Source organism: Glycine max, chromosome 3 (genome assembly GCF_000004515.6).
Source record: "Glycine max cultivar Williams 82 chromosome 3, Glycine_max_v4.0, whole genome shotgun sequence".
Lineage (NCBI taxonomy): Eukaryota > Viridiplantae > Streptophyta > Magnoliopsida > Fabales > Fabaceae > Glycine > Glycine max.
The window spans coordinates 38,542,517-38,566,626 of NC_016090.4; the positions used below are offsets into that span (position 1 = coordinate 38,542,517).

The 24,110-nt window shown below is 31.2% G+C and overlaps 3 protein-coding genes across 4 annotated transcripts; 1 reads left to right on the forward strand and 2 right to left on the reverse strand.

The window, feature by feature from the left end:
* Positions 1-1,243: 1,243 nt before the first annotated feature.
* LOC100808400 (tryptophan synthase alpha chain) lies at positions 1,244-6,060 on the reverse strand. Of its 2 annotated transcripts, none has more exons than XM_003521217.5 (10): positions 5,903-6,060; positions 5,260-5,459; positions 4,821-4,967; positions 4,680-4,745; positions 3,649-3,757; positions 3,215-3,291; positions 2,848-2,925; positions 1,864-1,941; positions 1,562-1,621; positions 1,244-1,475 (listed from the first exon to the last, which is right to left on the reverse strand). In XM_003521217.5, exons 2-10 carry the CDS (start codon positions 5,443-5,445, stop codon positions 1,341-1,343), a joined length of 936 nt encoding a protein of 311 aa, XP_003521265.1. In that variant the 5' UTR covers positions 5,446-5,459; positions 5,903-6,060; the 3' UTR covers positions 1,244-1,340. The 2 variants fall into 2 exon arrangements, with proteins under 2 accessions (XP_003521265.1, XP_006576918.1); XM_006576855.4 differs by lacking the exon at positions 5,903-6,060 and adding an exon at positions 5,649-5,799.
* A 2,558-nt stretch (positions 6,061-8,618) lies between these two features.
* LOC100808932 (transcription factor UNE12) lies at positions 8,619-12,452 on the forward strand. Its single transcript, XM_003521218.5, has 6 exons — positions 8,619-9,170; positions 9,741-9,860; positions 9,951-10,016; positions 11,013-11,078; positions 11,566-11,643; positions 11,736-12,452. The coding sequence occupies exons 1-6, from the start codon at positions 8,853-8,855 to the stop codon at positions 11,964-11,966; spliced, it is 879 nt and encodes a 292-aa protein (XP_003521266.1). The 5' UTR covers positions 8,619-8,852; the 3' UTR covers positions 11,967-12,452.
* An 8,610-nt stretch (positions 12,453-21,062) lies between these two features.
* On the reverse strand, positions 21,063-22,743 carry LOC100809479 (auxin-induced protein 22E). The gene is made up of 4 exons (XM_003521219.5): positions 22,254-22,743; positions 21,766-21,980; positions 21,545-21,644; positions 21,063-21,409 (listed from the first exon to the last, which is right to left on the reverse strand). The coding sequence occupies exons 1-4, from the start codon at positions 22,484-22,486 to the stop codon at positions 21,337-21,339; spliced, it is 621 nt and encodes a 206-aa protein (XP_003521267.1). The 5' UTR covers positions 22,487-22,743; the 3' UTR covers positions 21,063-21,336.
* Between the last annotated feature and the right edge of the window lie 1,367 nt (positions 22,744-24,110).

Genomic DNA, 24,110 nt, shown 5'->3' on the forward strand with positions numbered 1-24,110 from the left:
AATGTAAATAGGTGGGTGGCAAAACTTACCTGAGTATTTTAACCAGGGGTGTTTGCTGCTGCAGTTTCTTTTATCATTATTAAAAAGTCATCTGAATCAAATAAAAAATCACATGCAATCCGGTTTAGTTTGAATTTAATACCAAATCTGAATTAATCTTTTGTTGTTTTTACTAAAAATTAAAATATTTATTTTGTTGAAAATTTTCTGTTTCTTTTCATTTTTTTATATAAAAAATCTCATCCTTTTTAATTTAAATTCTTTTCAACATTTTATAATAAAAATTTGCTTACTTTTTATCTATTTTAAACTAAACATTTTCAAAAAGTTGTCCAAAAAAGTGATATATATTGTATAAATGTTATATTGTATAAATAACATTGTAAAATGTCACAAAATACTGTAAATTGCAAGTGGTATGCACCGTTTAAAATGCATAACCCTAAGCATTATAAGTGTTGCACTTTAATTTGGTTTGATTTAGAGACAAACCGCAAATTGAATCGATCAGTTTGAAAACAAAATCTCAGACAAATTAAAAATAATACCCGTTTGATTTGGTTTTTGACTTTTTTTAATTGTTTTTGGTTTTAATTTTGAATTGGTTTGGATTTGAAAACCTCTAATTTTAACATATTGACTTAAAATTTGAAATCATTAGTTGAATTGAAGCAGTCTCACGTCAGTTTATCTAGGTGCATTTGGTGGTTGTTTAAAACATGAAATTAATTCTGTAGTTATGTACGGCAAGTCTATTGAACTGGTATTGCTTTTACTTTAGTATTTTATTTTTGACACGGACAAGGTAATATAAGTTGTTTACGGGATTATTTTACCAATCTGCTTGAAACATACTAAAGAAAAGTTACAGAAAAAGGTCTTTTGTGAATTTGAATGAAGTCAGTTTCTCGTGTGTTACTGTTGCCTTGTGACTGTCACAAACTTAAACTCACAATGCTAAACATTTTGTACTCTTGTATTTTCTTCACTTGCGCAAATTTATCAAAAGATACTGATGCAGATGATTCAATCAGTATTCAGTTAACCAATCATAGAATAACAGGCAGCATCGAACTAATTACTCATTAGGAAGGGTCTCATACAAGAGACGAAATGATCAAGAGACACAATCAGCACGGCTCAACGAGTGAGGAGATGAAATTCATATGGGACATTTATTTCAGTAACTAAGAAATCCAATCATAATTGAAAAGGAAATAAAAATGTCAAAACTACTATATCATGAACAGAAGAAAAACAACTGAACCGCATTTTATTGAATCCAATATCTACGATGACGACAACAACTACATGAAGTTCGAGCTCTTAAAACATATTTTTTAAGGAAGTGCCGCTTTTAAGGAGCGGGTGAAAACTTCAAGTTCTTTCAATCCCTCTTGAGGAGATTTGGCCTCACCAAGCACCTTCACTATAGCACTGCCAACAATCACACCATCAGCTCCCCATACCACTACCTGTAACAAAGTATTCGATTTGATTGATTATTAACCAAATTGAAGTAGAACTTAGAAGCATTCTAGCATATGGACTGAGAACTAACCTGTTTCACATGCTCAGGTTTTGATATTCCAAAACCAACTGCCACAGGTTTAGTAGTTGCCTGAATTACAAGATAAAAAGAGAGAGATTCAACAAGTATAAATATTGTGATGAACCAAGTTCAATGGTAGACTATTGTGTTTGTTTATCATAATTGATCAGATATCAGCTCTTGCAACCAAAGAGAGTGGGAAGACCAGAGGAGGGGCTAAAAAAGTAGGGAAAGAGAACAAAACTTTTCAGAAGAATGAACAGAACCTCTTATATACAACTAGAGTGGAGACCAAGATTAAATACACAAACCTCTTTAATTTCCTTCAAAAGAGACTGAACAGAACCACTAACTGATGCTCGGGCTCCAGTGACCCCCACTGAGCTCACCTATAATTCAAATCAACAAATGGATAATGATGTTTGCCAGCAGATGTTCCCGAGATAGTTATGCAAGATATTTTCTGTTTTAACTATCATTGTATATTTGTATCCTATTTCCAAAAAAATGGGATCGAGGTGATTTGCTATCACCGTCAACTTTTAAACCCAATTTGACATGTGAACTAAATAAATTGTTTGAAAATTCATGCCTTTTCCAAGCTCCAGTCTCAAACTATATCAAAATCAAATGTTTGGAAACTTCAACATCAAGTAATATGACTAAACTTGAACAACTTAAAAAAGAATAAAAAAAACAAACCTAAAATTATGAGAAAACACCAAACTTTTACAAAATAAATAAATAAATAAATATTGTCAATTTGCATGATTGGCTACCCCAAAATATGTCCTAACCCAGCCTAGTAAATACTTCAAAAAGTAACCTTCATTTTTTGAGAAAAGAGAAAAACATCCTAAAAGAATTTTCCAGGTTCCATCTTTTGACCTTTTATACTTTTGGTAATTCGTATATTGATTTCAAGAAAAAATGTAAGATTAAACCACATGAATAAAGCAGAGACAAATGTTGTCACGGGAAACTGTACCGACTCAGAACAAACAATAGTTTTGTCTCCTTGGAGTAAAAAGAGAAGGTTAAAGAGAAAGTTAATAAAATTAAGATGCATAACTAAAGCATGGCATTTTGACTTCGACACTGGTATCTTTGAATATGAGGCAACAATAATGAGTTCAGAGTTCTAGGAACATGCTTAATGCATGAAAATGACAAGAAAAGAAAATCGCAACATACTTTAAATCAAGAGCTTAGCAGTCCGGAGTCAATGGAGTTATATGAAAACTAAAAAGGCAAACCCAAAAACAGAAGCTGCTAAGGTTAAAAGAAGCTCTTACAAGATACACAAATCCTTCTGCCACATCAACAATGGCTCTCATTCGGTTTGTTGGAGTTGTGGGTGTTGTGAGGAGTACCTTAATGATATCAAAGAAACAAATATACTAACAAATTTATACATAGTTGCAAAAAGTATAATGCAATAGAACAGAATGGTGTTAATCATAACAAAATTCCATTGCTCCACAATCACCACCACCATGTATCCTTTGGTGCGATTAAGTTGTGGATTTCATATTTATAAATTCAAATTATAAAAAAGGTTTACCGCTAGTTTTCTATCATTATGAGCAACGCTGCAAAAGTATAAGAATATTATTTGAAATCCAGAACTAAAGCAAGAGATCATTTTAAAGTTAAGCAAACCAGTTCAATTCCATGTTTCTTAGCTTCTGTCCTTAAAGTTTCCGTCTCCTCCAGAGGGACATCTGGGACTACAAGCCCTGCATACATATGGCAAAGAACAGAACATTATCCTCGTTAACACACTACAACAAAAAGGGACAAAATACAAACAAAATCTTATTTCATAACTTTCCGAGTGGGCGATGCTGATATAGAAGCCATAACCAGGACTAGGCAGGAGAGTGAAGAAAAATTTTCTTTTATAATGATAAAGATTTAAATTAGCAAACCCAAAAATCTAACATTAAATAGTCCATGGTTTAAGTATTGGGAACTGCTTCCTTATCTTGTCTATACATTTTACAACACTGCTTTATCAAGTATAGAAAATAAACCCAAGAGCAGTAAGGTAATACTAAACTATTAGGCAAATCTTTACTTGTGTTGAGTCTTACCATGTACACCACTGTCTCTTATAGTGGACATAAATTTATCAGTACCACGCTTCAGTATTGGATTGTAATATGTAAACAGTGCAATTGGACATGACAGTTGCGGAACAACCTGCCAAATCAACCATTGCAAAAGGATCATCAGTAAGAGAAGATACACTTGACAAAGCAATAAAAGAGAAGGTTTTTGAACTACCCTTCCTTATAAATAGGAATGATTGCTTAACTAGGTAACAATGGACAGAAAAGATATCCCTCCAAATGTTCTTGTTGATGGAATACATCATGCTTTCACGTGTTTAAATAAGATGAATGGAATGAAATGAATAGATGCAAGCAAGACAATAGGAAGTATAATATAAAAAAATGTTTTCTGTGCAAACTTACTATGAGAAATAGCACCAGATTTTAACTATCTATCTATTATCTTATACAAAAACAACATGTTTATGAGACATGAGTACATCACTAATTACAAAAGTAGAAATCGTTCAAGTTATTTTTTCCTAAAAAATTCCAATAGCAAGATAATAGACTATGATAATACGGGTTAAGAGCTTAAAGACCTTAGGGTCTAACAACGTCTCCTTTACCTTTAAGCATGTTGATTACCGCTGATTTAGTATCTGACGTAGTCAGTATTTTATAGCTATCTATAATTTACAGAAATTACTGTATCCTAGGAAATTAGATATCTGTATCATTTCTCCTAGATTGAGTGATATTCTTTCCTGATTTTCTGTTAGCTCCAGTATTTATATACTGATGTACCATAGAATAGAGCATTGCTTAAGTCAACTGAATCAGTGCAAGTTATTCAAGTCTATTATTCTGTTCTGGTTTCAAGTAAGAACAGGAGTAGAGGATGGATTGGCATTGCTCGTTCAAATTTAGTAACAATCTAGCAACTTAGGATATTTGCACAGCTAACTTGTCAATTTAAGACATCAAAATTAGTTACTGCAGTAGAGCTCATTACTCATTAGCTTTTGACAGTAATAATTAATAAACGACAAGGAGTTGCACAAACTTACCTCCTTCAACATATCAATAATCGCATTCAAATTGGTCCCCTTTGCTAAAGATCTTGTAGCAGCAGCCTGAAGAGAAAGACACACAGTTTGAGAATCAGGTGGTACTATATATATCACTAGAAAAAGAAGAAAGCACCAAACCTGGATAACAGGACCATCTGCCAAAGGATCAGAGTATGGAACACCTAGCTCAATTATGTCAGACCCACATGAATCAAGCACTTTCAGTGCTTCTGCTGTGGTTGAAAGGTCAGGATCACCAGCAGTGACATACGGGATGAAAGCTACCTTGACAAAAATATTGAAATATACTTCTCAGAAAATAATCATTTGGCAGTCAAGAATAGTATTTTGACTCATATCCCTTTGCAATAATCTTGATATGGTACAAAAAATAACCAACCAACCAACAGATAAAGATTATAAACCAACAGAGAAAAGTCATTGGTTTGTAAATGCATAGAAAATGGAATCAGAAAATTTGATTAATCACAACTAAAGAAACAAGCAGGCAACAGCAACACAGTGCTATTCAAGTTGAAATGTGACACGATGAAAAACAGAAAAAACAAGCACTTACTTTTCCTTCTTTTTTCAACCTGGTGAATGTTGCAGAGAGTCCCACTGCTTCCATGGTCCTGATAGCAGCCACGGGAGTGTGTCGTTTCACGGAGATTATAGCTTTCTTAGATGAAAAACAAACATTGAAACCAGCCTCAGGTTTCTTCAATTGCAAGAAGCAACTTGACTTCAGGGCAAGAGCCATAAAAATGAGAATCACTGAAATTTACATGAAATTAAGCATAAGGGTTTCCAATTGAAAGGAGAAAAAAAAAACTCAACAGCCATGACCACAATATCACTGAAAACGAAAAATAAAAATAAATCAATCTTTACGGAAAACAAAAAAATGCACCAATGCACCAATGCACCCACCCAACCCAACCCATCAACATCCACAAAAACTACCTAACTAAACTGGTCATTGGGTTGAATGATAATTCCATAGAACATTCATTCTAGAAACCCATTGAACAATCACAGAGCTTTTCACCAGAACCATAACCCATTGGATAAGTGCTAAAGCAATGAAGCAAATAATATCAACACATGCATTTTCACATTTCATCCTAACCAAAACAAGTAAAGGCAGATATTTTTTGTACCCAAAAATCGAAAAAAGTTAAAATGAAGTTGAAAAAGACGCAGAGTCAGAGACTGACCTTATTGGGTTTCTTCTCCTTCGTGATTGTGAGTCCTTTTTCTGTCTCTCTGTTGCAACATAAGTCCAACCCTTCCCTAATGCCTAATATTTATATAGTATTTTCCTATGTTGTGTCTTTGTTTTTCAGACATGTGGCCAATTAGTACACAACATTCAACTAATTGGAATTTAATTAAGGTATACATTAATTGTGTTTTTTTTAAGCCATAAAAATTAAATACTGGATTTTACAACACTCACACACACAAACCCCTTTTACACATTAATTTAATTGTGTTTCCACCCTTTTCAGGAATAAACAAATCTCATTTCTTGGAAATTTTCTATCCTTCGGTTTCAGTTTTTTATTCATTTGGTTGGTTTATATTCTAGATATGGGATAAAGTTGATGTATGATGCAGCTATTACTAGTGAAGGGTAAGATCCAATGTATATAGTTGTAAAATATTAAGAATGTCATTTATTTTTATTTTTTCTTGAGGTGATTTTATTCAATGTATGGTTGGAGATTAAATATAAACTTTTTTTATAAAGAATTTGAGTCATAATTTTCCATTTGTAAATAACTAATCCCAAATATTCAATATAAGAATACTTTCTATTGGCGTTTTTTAAGAGTTATATTATTAATTAAATAGAAATTATTTTAGATAAATTTTAAAGTTATTATTAAATTTAATACTTTTATCATATATGTTAATTTCTAACTAGATAATAATGTAAAAGTCAGTATATTGTTTAATGTATTCTAATTGAATTATTTTTTTAACATTTTTTAGAATAAAAAATATATACAATACTATAAAAAATTAATATTTTCATTCATTCAAAGTCTGTATATACTGTTAAATTTCATAATATTATATTAAAAGTCAAAAAAGATGATTTATGATCAATTCATAATATAAAAACTTGTATATTAATAATATAATGTATATTTGTTAAACTCATTTTAATATAATATTATTGATTAAAGTTTATGTAAAACTTATTAAATAAACATTTTCAACATTATGATTATAATATAAAAAGGTTTGAATAAAAATATGTATAACGTCAGCAGTAAAAGCTTCTATTAATAAAATTATTAAAAAAAGGTCAAATATAAAGGAGTAAAAGCTAACATATATTATTAAGTCTTGTGTAAGTTTCATTTAAAATAGACATGCTTGATTGTATTTTTATTCACACAAAAAAAATTTGTGTTTTCTCTCTATGATTTATCAAGTGATTTTAGTCCTATTTGTTGACTATCCTATTAGCGTTGATTAGCTTTTAAAGTTATCAAATAAGAATAACTTTTGAATTAGAATTCATAAAATTAATTATGACTTTATAACCAAAAATCATAAATCTTTATATGACTTTTACATAATTATCACTTTGTAAACTGATTTTTTATTACAAAGTCATACGGTTACTCTTAGATGAGAATTAATTCAAAAATTAATCGCATGTGGTAATTTAAAAAAAGTCCTCATCTAAATTATTAGAAATTACTCAAAATGAGACTTGAACTCTCACTATTCTATGTTTTAACATCGTGCATAACAACTATTAAGTCACGTAACTTTTTTTTATATATTATAAAAAAAGTATTTTGTATATAACTTGAATGCGAGGAAACCAAAAAAATATAAATATTTAGTTATTTACTATTACTATATAAATAATATAATATTGTAAGATTAAACAAATAATAACTTAAACTTAAGTGTATTTTTAATTTTGATAGGATACTCATTTGATGTTTTTATTCCTCATAATTTTATTGTGAAGAACTAAAATGGGTATCTTCTAACACGAGAGTAATATAAAAACCATCCGGCCAACACCACGTGTCGTTGCTTGTAGATTGCAAGCTCACTTTAGCGAGCATATGTGGTACTAAGATCGAAATTGAGATGGAGAGTCGCTTTTTATCATTTTATTGACAAAGTAATAACTAGTTATAAAGAAGAAAAGGGTGTGTGTATATATGTGTCTTATAGGTAGTATGTTAGATGTTAACAACATATTAGTTTTCATGTCATTAAAGGGGGTTCACATTAAGTGTTTTTTACTTGTAAGACTCATGCCTTTTGTCAAAGAAATACAAGGTCCAGTAAATGGCAAGTGACCGATTAGGTTCGCATTAGAAGGAAGGCTTATGCCTATTTCAAGGTAATAATAGTTGGGACATGGTTTTGTGAAGGGTTGTGCTAACTTTGAAATAATGATCAGTAAACCTAAAAATTGCGTATAATTTGGCGTGGTCGGGTGTTGGCCACGTTAAAAACAAAAGTATTGTAAATTTTGTTTTTATTTATTTTAAAGTTATATAATAATTGTTAAAATATTGAAGTTAAAATATTCCTAAAATATGCATGACGGCAAAAGAAGTTCTTTCCACCATCAATTTTGTTAGTTAAGTGTGAATTTGGATGATATCATTTATCTTTTGATATTTTTATTATAGAATTAAGTTAGAAATAAAGTTTAATATAAATTTTTTTATTTAACACAAAAATTATTTTAACTCAAAATCAATTTTAAAATTGATCTAAAATTAATTTTGATATCAAAATCAATTATTCAAACTAAACCAAACAAACACTAATAAGAAGAAGAAAAAATCCAGGAAACCAGGACAAAAGAAGAAAAAAATGAAGTGTGTAGTAAATGCAAGTTCCCTAGTGATTAATACGAACAAAAATACTTGGGAGAGGAGTGGACCTGGCTGTAAATACCAAAAATGGAGCCCCCTTTAGGAAAAAAAAAAAGGTTTTTCTAAGCAGGATAAAGCCACCCAGCCAAAGTGGGAAGCTAGCCAATTACCCACCCACTAAGTGCTGCAAACCGAAGAAATAAAAAACCAAACCCAAACCGCTTCATGTAGATTCTGCGTTCCCAACTCGTTCTCCCGACTCAACCCTGACTCGCCCGATTCCAAACTCAAACTCGCGCTCATGGCGAATAACCCTTCCGACGCTCCCGCCGACGACTTCCTCGAACAAATTCTCGGCCTCCCGACCTTCGCTTCCGCCGACTCCGGCCTCTCCGCCGCCGATGTCGGCCTCGCCGGTGCGGCCACTCAGTCTCCGATGATGCTGCAGCTCAGCTCCGCCGACGCCAACGCTCACCTCGCCGGCGCATCCTTCCACGCGCCGGTGTACCAGCTAGGGCTGAGCTTGGAGCAGGGCAAAGGAAGATTCATGAAGCCCGACGAAGCCTCCGCTAGCGGAAAGCGCTTTCGCGACGACGTCGTTGATAATAGAGCTAAGCATGTAAGACCACCACCTTTTTTCGATTCTCCTCCTCTGTTTGGATGTGCTTTGCTTCAATTGTTTCGGGAAGAGCTATTATATGGTTAGAATTACTTTACTCTATTTGCTATGTTCTAATTACCACCATTATGTTTACATGAAGTAAAACGAAACGTTTAAAAGGTTGATGAAATTAAAACCTAGGTAAAGTATTTAGAAAATGAGATTCTTCAACTTGAAATATAGACGGATTTTTTATGTGTGTGGTTGTTGATGCTAGTCAACTTGCTATAGACATCAATAACACGTCTCCCTGTAATTGTGCATGAAAAATTCTGGGTTGTGATTTAGTGAGTTAGGTTATTTATTTATGCCTTTGTGTTGGCACTTATGGTTACTTTCTGTGATATTTGAACCTCTTAAATCATGTCGGATATGCATGTATACTTGACTTCGAGTAATCCTTGAACAATTGTTTTCTTGTTATGTTGTGAGAGCCTTCTTATTCTTCTTTCTGCCTTTGGGAGGGAAGAGGGGGAGTTGATCAAGTAGCATTTATTCTCCTATTGCTAATTCGTAACCCTCTTGCAGGTTTTTCATGGGCAACCCATGCCTACTACTATGCCTGCTGCTCCTCATCCTCCAGCAATACGTCCTAGGGTGCGGGCCAGAAGAGGACAGGCTACAGATCCACACAGCATAGCTGAACGAGTGAGTGAGCTTTAAGATATTTTTGCTTGAATGCTACAGATCCACACAGCATAGCTCATTTTGTCTTCCATGTTAACGTTTTCATTACAGTTGCGCAGAGAAAGAATAGCAGAAAGAATCAGGGCATTGCAAGAACTGGTTCCAAGTGTCAACAAGGTATGTGATTTCTCTTGCATATCCTTTTAGCAAAGTGGAATTGTCTTTGGAGAAGTAAAGGATTTATAGCATAAATTGTTTGAAAAGATAAAAGAGTATCAAGTTAACATTTACAGAAAATGTGTATTTATTATCATTCCCCTTAATTTCTAGCTTGTTGACTTGATAATAACACAGATGATGATCAATTTGTGTTTAGATTCATATCTTGCGAATAAAAATGATATCACTCCACAATTTGTGGACCTTTTCAAGGCATGTTTGTGGCTGATCTGTCTTCTTTCTTGGGAGATATTGTTCTGTTCGTTACATACTTATTTAGTACTTCACCATCTCCACTTACACTGTTGACTTTCATAATTGTGTCTTCCTTTTACAATACATACACTGACACGAGAAATAGAGCAGATGCCATTACTTTTGTAGCTTTATTACTTAAGTTTTACAAAATAGTTTGTTCTTTTTATGTAAAAATTGCTTGAATTCATAAATATTTGAACACTTCTGGCTTATCAAGTAGCAATTTTGTTTGTCACACAAGGCCTAGTTAAAGTAATTAGTTTGTTGAAGCTGAAACTATTTTTGTACAGTGTGCAGAGTTTACCTGAATACAATGTGTAAAGTGTAAACTTCTTGATCCCCTTTCCATGCAATTTTGTACTCCTTTCATTTTAGGAATTTTAAAGTAGGCATTATTGTTGAGTGGGAGGATTGCTAATCCAGGATAACTTGCTTCTGATGAAAGGGTTAAAAAAGCAGAATAACATGTTCATATATCCTTGATTTGACATGCATGGAAATTTAAAGTTTTAAGTATGCTTGAAGTATCAAATGGATTTACTGGATTTCAAGGGGTGCTATGTTTTGTATGATATTTGTGATAAGTGATAACTGTGTTGTTTTATTGCATGAATGCTCAGTGTTTGTGAAAAAAAATATAACAATACTAAATTATTCAATTCTTCTAATATTATGGTGCATCTTTACCATGTTCAGACAGATAGAGCAGCCATGTTAGATGAAATTGTGGATTATGTCAAGTTCTTAAGGCTTCAAGTGAAGGTAAAATGCTATCGTGCTCCTTAGTGATCCTGCTTTTATTTTCCTAGTTAGGTTTATAATGACCTTTCATAGTTTTTGTGGGTATTGCGGTATTCCCTGTTATATCTGTTAACCTTTTCATTTTTATCCCCATCCCACTGAGGTCAATTAGTTAGGATTCAACTCGTGATCATGAACCCCACAAGATGGTGGTTGCCACTTGCCACTTTGGGTGAGAAACTATTGGCTGACTAATTATATTCCTGAGAACCTATCTTAATAAAGTCAAATGGTGGCCTTCAGGCTGCCTAATGCGTTTTAATTACTTTTAACAATCCAATAGTTTTTTAAGGGTTTTCCGTTGGAATACTGATTGTTGTTTGAACCGTTATAGAAAATTATCAATATAAAAGCAAAAGGCTCTTCTCTTTGGCCAAATTTGGATTTGTAGCTGTGTGAAATTAAGACTGCAGACAACTTCCAATAACTTAATTCATCTGCCTTTCAGGTTTTGAGCATGAGTAGACTGGGTGGAGCCGGTGCAGTGGCACCACTGGTAACTGACATTCCATTATCATCAGTCGAGGTGATTATTGAGAAGAAATAGTTGTTGAAAGAATTTTATTATTTTTAATATCTTTGACTTCCAAGTGATTTAACAAATTCAGTGGTGATCAGGAAGAAGGTGGTGAAGGTGCGCGAAACCGGCCAGCTTGGGACAAGTGGTCGAACGATGGCACAGAAAGACAGGTAGCTAAGCTTATGGAAGAAAACGTTGGGGCTGCCATGCAGTTTCTTCAATCAAAGGCTCTCTGCATCATGCCCATCTCACTGGCATCGGCAATATACCAGTCACAACCACCGGACACTTCTAGCATAGTCAAGCATGAAACTAGTCCTCCTTCCTAATTCTCATGTTGCACAATCTATTATTATTGGTCCCATCTCAGGCTCACCTAATACTTGCTGGGACCCACACCTAATGCGTTATTTGTCTGTTCCAAATCCCCCCATAAAATAAGTCATTGGCAAGCATCAAGTTGCAATCAAAGTCAGATGCCATAATTCTTCCTTTTTTTGCCTTTCTTTCAGCTTTTGTCAATACAGGGTTCGATGTCAATGCCTTGGAAAATACAAGCAAACCCCTATAACTTATCTACCGAATTTCAAGTAGAGTAGAGGGAGGAAGAAAATTGTCAAAAGTACAATTGATATGCTCTTCTTTTCTTGTCAAATTGTTGGGGATAGTGGACCATGATGTAAGCGTTTTTATAGTGGGGCTTAGTTTTTGTAGTGGGCTGGGGGACCTTCTAAAAGAAGGTTAGAGAGTAGTGTGTGTAATGTGTATACTTTTAATAGTAGTGAAGCTGAAATGGACAATAGTTGCTTTAACAATGCTTTGGGCGTTGCCGAGTCCTGCAAAAAATTATGGTGCTTTTTGTTTGTTTAGGGCGTGCGTGAGTTGTTTACTCAAAAGTAATTGGACGACTTTTCCCTATTCTTGTGAATCATTAATAGATTTTGATTCATCGGATGGAAATGGAAGCTCCTTTCACGCAATGACCCAATCCTTGTCAATCAGTAAGCTCTAACCTTATTCAATTCAAGTGACAAGAAGTCTTCTCTCAGTTGAACTCATCTGTGTACGTTAAAGAATGGTTCACTAATTTTACTATTTTGAAGAACATTTCACCTTCTTTCGAGGGAATCTAGCGTCGCGTTAAATAGCCTCATTTCCTTACGCTGTTCATGTCGCTGGATTTTTCTCTATTTTCATTTTGGCAAACAAACAATCGCATTTGTCCTAAATAATCTTCATTTTAAGAATATTGCGGCATGCACTTCGCTTTCTACCTTATATATTTTCCCATCTTTCGAGGTGACAATATCATAGTGAAATTATTTGTTTATTTTAAAGTTAGATGGAATTGATTTTCATAAAATTAATTTTAATCGTTTAAACGTAATTTAAATTGTTTTAATATTTTACTTCGGAACATGTACACAGAATAAGAAAGCGATTGTTTGTATAGAAAAAATAGGACTTGTGTGTATGGAAAACTATATGATATCAATTATAATTACAAGATAAAAATCCTTCACCGGTCCTTCAAGAAAAATCTACCAAGCGTATATACAGATTAACAGGATTATCCTAGGGCTTGCTTATATATATATATATATATATATATATATATATAATTGAATGATACGCTTAATTTATAATAATCATGTGTTTTTTTTAAAGTAAAAACTTAAGAATTTGATTTTTTTGTTTAGTATCGACTTTTTGAAAAGCTTAAACAAGATTTGCCTAACTATTTCAGCATAAATTTTACAGCTTTGGATTGATAAAGAATTCGTACTAGTGCTTCCATCTGTACGGAGTAAAAATGGGAAAGAAAAAAACCTTGGACCTGTGAAATAAAATCAGTGGCAGGTTGTGAATTTTTTCACCTGGTTATAAATGATGCGGGGCAGATATTAAAGGTATCTATGTATACCAGTACTCGTAAGGTGAAATTATTAATTTATCACCATATATTACCATATTTGCACTAATTTGTGTTTAGGGTAAATTGAATTTTCGATCCCCTGTAATCTTAAATTTACAATTTTGATCCTCTTAATTTTAAATTAAAACACTTAATTTTCTTATTTTTCAAATAAATAATTTTGGAAAAAAAATAAATGAAATAAAAAATAAAAAACATATTTTAATAAGAATTAAACTCATTAACTATTTATACATATATTAACATTATTTTTTATGAATCATTAGTCAAGAGTTATTAATTTTTTTTAAACTATCAAAATTTATAAATTAAAAATTTTTTAATATATAAATCTTTTTAATTTTATTTTACATTATTTATATATTTTTATTTTGAATAGTTTACATATTTTTATTTTTATTTCACCAATTTATAATTAAATTTTATAAATTATTTAGATAATTTTTTAAATTGATTTTAATATACATATTATTTTTACTCTAATTATTTTCGTAAAATTATTTATATACAAGACAATAAACACTTATTTTACTTAATTAATTATATTAACATTATTTTTTAGGCATCATTAGTTAAAAATTATTTTTTTAAAAAAATTATCAAAATTTATAAATGGTACATAAAAAATAATGTTAACATATTTAACTAAACAAAACAAGTGTATTAGTGGTTTATTGTCTTGTTTATATATAAAAGATCATGGGTTCAATTCATTTTAGGGATTAAATGTCTTGATTTAAAAATAAAAGAACAAAAATCATAAAAATCATAAATTTAAAATTATAAGAAGATCAAATTTATAATTTACTCTTTTGCTTTTTTCATCTTGGCTGCCTTACATATACTTAGATTTTTTCTATTTGAAAGCCTTTTTTTTTCTATGGAAATAGTAAGTAACTAAGTATACCAAGTTTAGTATTAAACTAAATGTATTATGATTTCTTAATTTTATATTCAAGAATACCCTTACAACCTTTTATTGTTAACATATATTCATGATCCCTAGTACGGATCCCTTAAAGCTATTTCCAACAAATGTAGATGAGAACTGTTTAGGACAAAGACCGTTAGAACAGAACTTGGGAAAACCTTATAAGTTGTCACACAATAACCATTAACCTAGTGACTGTATCCCATTTCGGTTACAGTGGAGGGGATTCCTATTTCTGTTCCCTTAAAATGAGTAGGAGAGCACCATACTGACCAAAAATGAAACAAAGTATATAGTTCATGGTTATGCCGAATGAATCTATTAAAACAAACGGAAACGAAAAAGAAATTAAAGATAGGAGAGTCAGAAGTCGAACATCATGCATTGTCGCTTAGAAGGGAAAAAAAAAAAAAAAAAGCTGTGAGGAATTTGTGGATATTCATACCCGCTAAAGTCGACAATTCCCCCACTAGTTGCTCTCCCCTCTCCCACCATCACTTCATAATTGGTGTACATTCATTCTTTCATTTGTACTTTTGTGAGCTGTTGCCTCATAAACTTAGACTCATAATAAACAATTGCACGTGTAAACCAATGTCACTATCAAAGTCTAAGTTTATATGAGGCTAACACGTGCAATTGAGTGAGTGATTGTAAAATAACTGCTATTAAAAGAATCTAACTCAATTAATTGATTCAACAAAACATGTGTAAGTGATTGTAAATATCTAAATATTATATTTTATTCTTACGAATAAAAAAATTATTATATATGATAAGTTTATTCAATTTTATAATAATTATTCAAAAATCATATTATCAATAACTTCTAAAAAAAATAATTCTAACTGAATAACAGTAATCTACCGAACATGTTTATTAAACTCAATGTATTAATCTCGTACTCGCAGTATCAACAAAATTTACCAAAAGCAACGGTTCATCAAGACATCAATTGATGAATAGAAAAAAAATGCTTTTTTTTATAAGGTCGTTACAGAGAAGGTCTTTTGGTTTCGGCCGATAGTACAAAAAGACTCTTTCAATTAAAACATATCCAAAAAAAATTAATGGACTTTTCAAATGGGTCCAACTTAGGGTGCCTTAAAGAAATCTCATGCAAATGGGCCTGCGTCATAATTCTCCACAATGTCATGATTTGTAAAAGTTGCGAGAGGAGTGGCCACGGTGTTGGAAGAACCAGTGGTACTAGCATCAAACAAATAAGTTATTCATTGTGAGCTTATGTGGGTTGAATACTTGAATTATATAATTTACGAGATTAAATGGCCATTAATATATTTTATTGCATTCAAATAATTTCTGATAAGGAAAAATATTTCAATTTGATATATAATGACAATTTTTAAACTATAAAATAAAATGATATACTAACATGATTTTTCAAGAAATTAAATGACAGTAACATATTCTTTCAAACATAATACTCTATTATTAATTAAAATTTATTGAGACTTATGAAAAAGAATTGAGTCCCATTAACTATTAATTGAATCTCACTCATAATTTTATATCTTCCAACAGTTTTCAACAAATGGAAGAGACATAAAATATATATTTGTAATATGTGAGAGAGGATATTACTAATCCTTCTTCTCCAGTAGAATATCATATCAGCAATCTAAAGGGTTGAGATAATGATATAAAATTCCGTTGCAATCATAAGTGAAAGATACCCATAATGTCTCACTCAGAAAAGAAAAAAAAACACTTTCGTGTCAACATTTTGAGTACTTCTTGTTCCTAGACACAATGTGGACTTCAAACATAATACTCTTGTAAGGGTTTAGGCCCAAGACACAATGTGGACTTAGTTGTTCGATTTGACCCGAACCTAAATCATCCATGCATGAGGGAGGATCTCAAAGACATTCTAGAATGTTGGGACATTTCCTGCCTACTCCAATCATGCATCATGTACACACTATTTAGTATACCATTCTCTATATATTACTCTGCTGAGCAATGATAGTGATAGTAATTAATATCGAATTTTTTAAGGTCACGGGAGATAGTTAGGCAAACCAAAAACACAGGAAACAAATGAGAAAATGCATTGGTGACTGAATTATATATGCAACATATATACATGAGCACAGATCCATATAAAACTCAGTGAATAGAGAGAAATGGATTTCTGGTGCTGAAACTCAGAGAGAAGAGAGATATGGTTAATTCATTACACCAAATTTATAATAACTATATTATTACTGCGCGCGTGTATAGATAGTTTATTGATATTGGATATGAATTCATATATCTTGTCTATGTTTTGGACTTCAATTTGGTTGATGAGTTTATGACCTTGGCATGCACTCTTGGTGCCTGCCGACGCTAGAAGATTTCGTGCTTCACATGGAATTTTCGCACTGCCATTGGTATATGGACAGTCCCATCAAACTAGTTTGGTGGGTTTGGAACACCATGACATGAGATCTTCAACAATAATTTGATGTTACACACAATACGGCCAAATTAATTAAACTTCATATGTAATGTCTCTGAAGAAAAGAAAGTCATCTTAATTTATATCCATTTCGACTATAATTTTTATTTCAAAACTTCGCGTGACAGGCATTGTAAGCTCAATCGTAAATAACATTTCTAAATATGAAAGAACCAATCAATTTCCATTATATATGATGACAGAGATAATATTGATAGAAAAGGGTTTCTTTGATTCGTTCATATCCTTTTTCCTACTTTATCCCAGCATCGTCTGACCTCGACTTCCTCTTTTACCATAAAAGAAGTTTGAGATAGAATGGGCGTTGAAAACTAAACCAAATTATTATTTTTTAATTGATATTAGTATGTAATTTTATGTGTGTTTGACGTTTTGGTTATGTTATTATATTTTGAGTTTATGATATTTGATATAATACATGACTAATTGATTATGAATGATTTATATATATATATATATATATATATATATATATATATATATATATATATAACATTAAGAACAACTAAAAACAAAAAATAAAAACCCATGCCCTCCCCCATTCCCTTTAAATACTATCTCCCCTAATTCTCTCCCTCCCCCAACCAAACAAACCGACGTTAAGGGGTATTTTTGTTTGTTTGAAAGCCATTTTTATTCTATTGATATAGTTATATTAATTAAGGGGTATCTCTAAATCCTCCTTGAACAATTTCCTACTAATCCTATTTCAATTTTTTTGGGTAAGTATTGAATATATATTTTATTTTTTAAAGAAATTAAACATATTTACATTTTCACTTAATACTTTCATTATAATATATAGTTGAAAAAATTGTCCAAAATTTATATAAAAATATAACATTGCCTGTAATAAAAAATGAAGTGAGAGCTTAATTATTACGGACTTAAGTATTTTTCCCTTCTACGGTAGAACCAGCTGAGTAATTTTACAGTCCCCTGTCTATTCAGGTTTTGAAAATAGTTTTAGCGTTTTATCTTGATTCCACCAAAGCTGGATAGTGCGCATAACTCAAGTGAAAGAGACATATTTAGGCTATCTTGAGAAGAATATTTCAGTTCATTTTTTTTATTAATTAAAAAGTTTGTTTCACCGTTAGTTAAATAATTTTTTATTAGTTTCTAACGTCTTTTTTTAAGATTAATTAAAGTAGTATGTTTTAAAACTTTATCTTATAGTTTTTTATTTTTTTTATGATTCTATCCCTAATATATTTATATATTTTTTATTATTCTTTTTAAATAAATCATAATTTTATTATTTATCTGTTATTTTCAACTATTTTAACTTTAGTTTAACAAACATTTATAATTTAATAGGATATTTTTTTTTAACTTTCAGCTATTAGCTTTCATAAGTTACTCGCTAGCTTTTCAATTTTTAGTTAGTTTTTTAGCTAATTTTTCCCCATTAAATTTATTTTATTTATATATGTGTAATAAAAAAATTGTCCCTATAAAAAATAGGTATTATTCCTGTAAGATGATATTTTTAAAATTATAAAAATATAAGGAATAAAAAAGAGAATAAATTGATATATTTTATTATTTATCTTTTAATTTTTAATCTAATTATACTTTGTCCTCTAATTTATTTTTAGTTCAATTTGCCTTTTTAGTTTAAAAGTTCAATTAGTTTTTTATTTTTTAAAATAGTTCAATTTATCTCATTTTTCTACCATCATCTCCGATATTTTCAAAAAATGACATCAAATTGAATCCATTTTAAAAAATAAAAACCTAATTAGAATTTTAAAAATAAAGGGACTAAATTGAATCTAATATATATAAATTAAGGGATCAGATTGAACCTTTTAAAATAAAACAACTAAATTAAACCTAAAAAATTAGAAGACCAAAATAATAACCTAATTATTAATTCTCCAACTCCTCTAATAAATATTCAACAAATCATAGCAATTTATTTCATTTACTAACTTATGATACATGTTTTCATTTGAGTGATTTCATCCCAATTCTCAAATAAAGCAAGACATGAATTAAAAATTATCATTTAAAATATTTCTCTATAATTAATTTTGTGAAGAATAAAAATTAACAATCACATGGGAGAAAATCAATAGTTGAATGATTATTTGGTTATATATATAAACATATATATTTTTTATAATATTTACAATCATACCATAGAAATAGAGAGCATTTTCAATAAAAATATATAAATGACAATTATAATTTGTAAAAGTTTAAGTATTTCAAATTATTCTTTTATCATTACATTATATAATTTATAAAAACTTACGACATTTTTCTTCTATAGAAATATTATAAATTACTTCTTGTTTCCATTAAAAAAAAATTTTTGGATCCATCAGAGTGTATATATATATATATATATATATATATATATATATATATATATATATATATATATATATAATATTTCACGTATTTGAACACACCAGAGATGAAAGTTGGTGGTTCAATGGTAAAGAAATAAGAGGAGAGAAAAATGTTAGATTCCATTACTCTGTTGAAAAAAAATAAATAAATTAACGATTAATATCTATAAAAAAAAAAAATACTCTGTACTATAGTCTATATGGTTCATTTTAGGGAGAAAAATGTCATTTAAACAATGTTCGGAGTCTTTTACACTATTCACTATTGTGCCATTTGAATCTCAGTGGTCACCTAAATGCGAGTTGAATAATTGTGTCAGAAGTGACTTACCTACTCTGCAGTAGTAGCCAATCACGAATGCAAAAATCTGATGAATCCAAAGGGATATTTGTAAAGTTTACCCGACCGACAGGCTCTTATACATACTACTGCATTAATTTGAGCAGTGAGGTTACGTGTTTGTAAGGCTACTTTACATAACTGGGAAAGGTCAATCATCTCAATTCTCATCCAAATGCAATGGCTTCAGAAGAACTATATATGCATTTACATACACATTAAAAAAATTATTAGTTAGTCATTTTTTTCTTTTTATTAATTTTTATCAGCATTAGTTAGTTAAGTACTATAACATGTCAATAGTTCCGATCAAATTTTTATATGAAATACTCTCAATTTTCTTCAATTTATGAGAAAAAATAATAAAACTTTAACTACATGCATGCATGTGAAGATTAATGAGAATCATGATGAGCCACCTAATAATGTCATTTCATATATGATATTTGTAAAACTTATCTGTATTATTGCTGGAGAAAAAAACTTGGTAGGCATTAAGCCCTGGAAAATGTTTTGTGGACCTCTATTGGGTGTCACTACATGGAGAAAGAAACAAATAAAGAGAGAAAAATAATAAATAATAACATATAGTAAAAATAAATTAGAGATAAATAGAAATAAAAGGTGGGATTCACCTAGCCTAACCAGAATATATTTTACCACCGTATATATTTGTGTGTGTGTGTGAATTATATCATCGCATGTACTGATTGATAATCATTAATCAGTTGTGTAACAGATCCAAGTATATGTATACATGTTACACAATAGAACATCTCCCTTTTCTATTCATAAAAACTCATCAAAACATATAGGAACTAAGTTTCTGAAACTATGGTTCTGTGAAGAAAATCTATAATTGTACGTAGCAGAAGTTTAAGATCTTGAAAATTTAACTGTCTTTGGTTCAAATTATTAAGGTGGTTCTACTTTCTAGCTTTCGAAAGTTAGTACATATGCCGTTAACAAAGCTTATCTATAAATAAAAAAGTATGCCGTTAACTAATTGATATATTGGGACAAAGAATTATCATCGTTTGACTTGATATATCTCTGCATGTTAGTGCTCATCCACTCACAATAGTGGTGGAATTCTCAATATTCTTATGGGAGATTTGACGCCTGTTAAAAAGTACCGTTTTCCTTTTTTCGTATCATATACATTTCATCGTATCATCCTTGATTATTCCAAAATCGAGTAGTTAACATCAAATTTTCGAATTATGAACAAATAAAATTTGCCTTATGTTACAACCTAAAATCAAACGGAAAGACATAGCTTTATTACTATTATATTCTCGATCAGATCTAGCTAGGACAAAATGATATTATTATTGTTATTATTAGTTATAATTATATTCACGATCTGTACAATTGAAATAGCATTAACTTTTCTTATATTTTCTTTCTCTTTCTTTTTGAGAGGAATATTACATATAATTTAGAAAGCAGACCTCAAAGCCGCCTCTGTTGAAATTAATAAAGAAAAAATAACGTGTATATATATATTCATCTATTTTCCTATAATAAACTATATATGAGTTCTCATAAAACACCATGTACTTGCTTGCACAACACAAAGGGTATTTGTCTCTGAAGATCTCATGACTATCTTGCTTTTGCTTTTGTAAGTTTTGTTGGTCACAAACAACCCAAACCCTTTGCTTCTGATCCTTTGATTATCTTCAGCCTCTTGCAGGAGGATACAAACATGCTGCAATTAATAAGCAAAAACAGCTCTATGAGAGGGAGAATATACACCAAAAAAATATATAATACAGAGAGCATATAATAAAAACTACATTATTCAATTAGATATAAAAGGAGAGAAATAGACCAAAAAACTTACTTCCATGGAACATCTCCAACAAGCATCCAGTCACCATCCTTGTCTTCATAAGTTGGAGCGTATTCAGATCCATTGTAACCTTCCCTCTCTGAATATTCACCTGGATATCAAAATTAACCATAAATCATCATTCATTTTGCTCAAATAAGAATTATAAAAACACGAGAAGAAAATGATAAAGAACAAAAAAAGATTGTTGTTAATTTGTTGGTGGTTCTTACCAAATGTGCACGTGAACAAACTTTGCAAGGCTGCGAGGAGTTCTGGGTAGCTATTGTAAACCTTGAGATCTATCTTCCTCAAGTAAGGTGCACCAGCCATGCTCACTTTCACGTACATTCCACCTCCATCACCCTGCAGCTGCTCCACCTTCTTCTGTTGTTGCAGACTGTTCTTCCTAAAAGATCTAATTGGTGGCCACCCCACTACTTGTACCCTGCCATTCATTCATTCATTCATTAGCATCATTATTACTTTTCAGTTTTCATTCATTATATTAAGATAAATGTTAACCGGCCAGTACCCTTAAGCATTGCTTCAAGAATTAAATGGTCATAATATTTTTTATATTCTCTTATAATTTATATAATAAATATTTGTTATTTTTAATTTTTTTAATCAATATCCTAAGTAGACAAATTCATAAGACTCACATATTAATTATATCCTTTTGTAAATATATAATAAAAAAAGTATATATTTTGCTTACTTTTCAGGTTGGGCACTGTCTTGATCATGATCACTTGTGGTGGTAGAATCTGAAGAACCATTAGAGTTGCACCTGGACTCTTCCACACTGGGTTCTGGTGAAGATCTCTTGTTGCTTCTAACAACAGATCCACTACTGGATGAACTTTTCTCATTAGTTTCATCACAGCCGGGCAGTCCCAACCTCAACTCTGTGGCCTTAAGATTCATCAGTTCAGTTTCAAAGCTCCCCATTGAATATTTCTGATGAACTTCTTATAATAATAATAATATCTATAAATGATGATGATAACCTTCAAATTCCAAATCCAAACGCTTGCTCAATTCTGATTTCTGAGAAGGAGAGAAATATGTGAATATAAATAGTTAGAGGTTTAGGTAAAGAGATTGATTAATTGAAGAATGGAAAAAAGATGTGGTAGCTAGTCAATTTTATAGGAACGTGTTAGGGAGGGGACGATAAATGTAGCTCACTTATTCTGGTGGTGCATGAATTGCTTCCGCACACTGAGGGGAAGGATAAACTAACCGACCACTGGCCTGTCTGTCACACGCGCTTCCTCACTCGCCAATCACACCGTGACAAGGCATCGTTTCGGGGGCGTGGGAGTGGGGCCTATTCTACACGGTCGAAGTTCAATGACGGATGTGACTGTCTGTCACATGAAGGACACGAGAAAGCAGGTTGTTCCAGTGGGAGGGGGCATTAAGGAAACAAACACAGCCATTGATAGTGACAAGCGGGGACCACAATCCCACGGTTCAGATCGACTGGGCTTTTGGGAGTGGATCTGGGAGCGTTGGATCTGTATAGAAACAAATCCATGTGACAGAGGGGTGTGGGGCCCAAGTGGGTGTCCTTGATTGGATGGGCATGACCATGTGGATGTTGCCCAGTGGGTATGTGACATGTGGGATTTGCATGTGCTATTCTCTATTTCTCCTTCCTCATCTTTCCTATCTCTAACTAATTCTATTTTCAATATTATAATTATAACATTATTCATTAAAATTCCTGTGGAATAGGACAATTCTTAAGAATGCATCTTAATTTGATATATATGCTGGTAACTAGTGCTGATCAAAATCTAGTATGTGTAATTATTAATTGATCTAAACGTATAAGCAAATATCCAATTTTGGTTTTAATTTGTGCAATTCTAGAGAGAGAGGGAGGGGTGTAAGTTTAGTGGTTGACTACACTAACGAACTTGTTATGCTCAAATTAATTATCAAAGATGTTTCCAGAATACTTTGATGATGATGAAACTACTAGTATCTTAAAAGCTGTTCCTAAAGGACTCGTGAAAAATTAAATATTTTGATATACAAACCCAATAGATATCAAACGCATTATTCAAGCTAAAACAATAGTTCGAAATAAAAACAAGTAAAATTTTGGACAACTAAGTTTATTACCAGTAATTAAACAGTATGATGCAGTATATTGTCAATGTATGCTGATTAAGTGCATGCTTAGAATTTCTTTGCGTCAAACATGATCCATGTATCAAACACAGTAAATATATATTTTATAGATTTTGCGTATTTTAACCTATTTTGATGTGATTTTTGCTCAAGACACGTACATCTAGCTAGGATGAGATCCTAAATACACACTAAGTAAATAAACTATTTATAAACTTCACAAAATATAATAGTAAAAGGACGTTAAATTTTTCTCATTTCATTATTGATCATTTAATCGGCCATTCACCTTCATAACTATATATATATAAACTATTTATAAACTTCACAAAAGTTTTATTTTTTCTTTTTTTACAGACTGACGTTCATAATACATATGATTAATATGTTACTTCTTTATGAACTTATAAACGTGTACTAGTATATATAT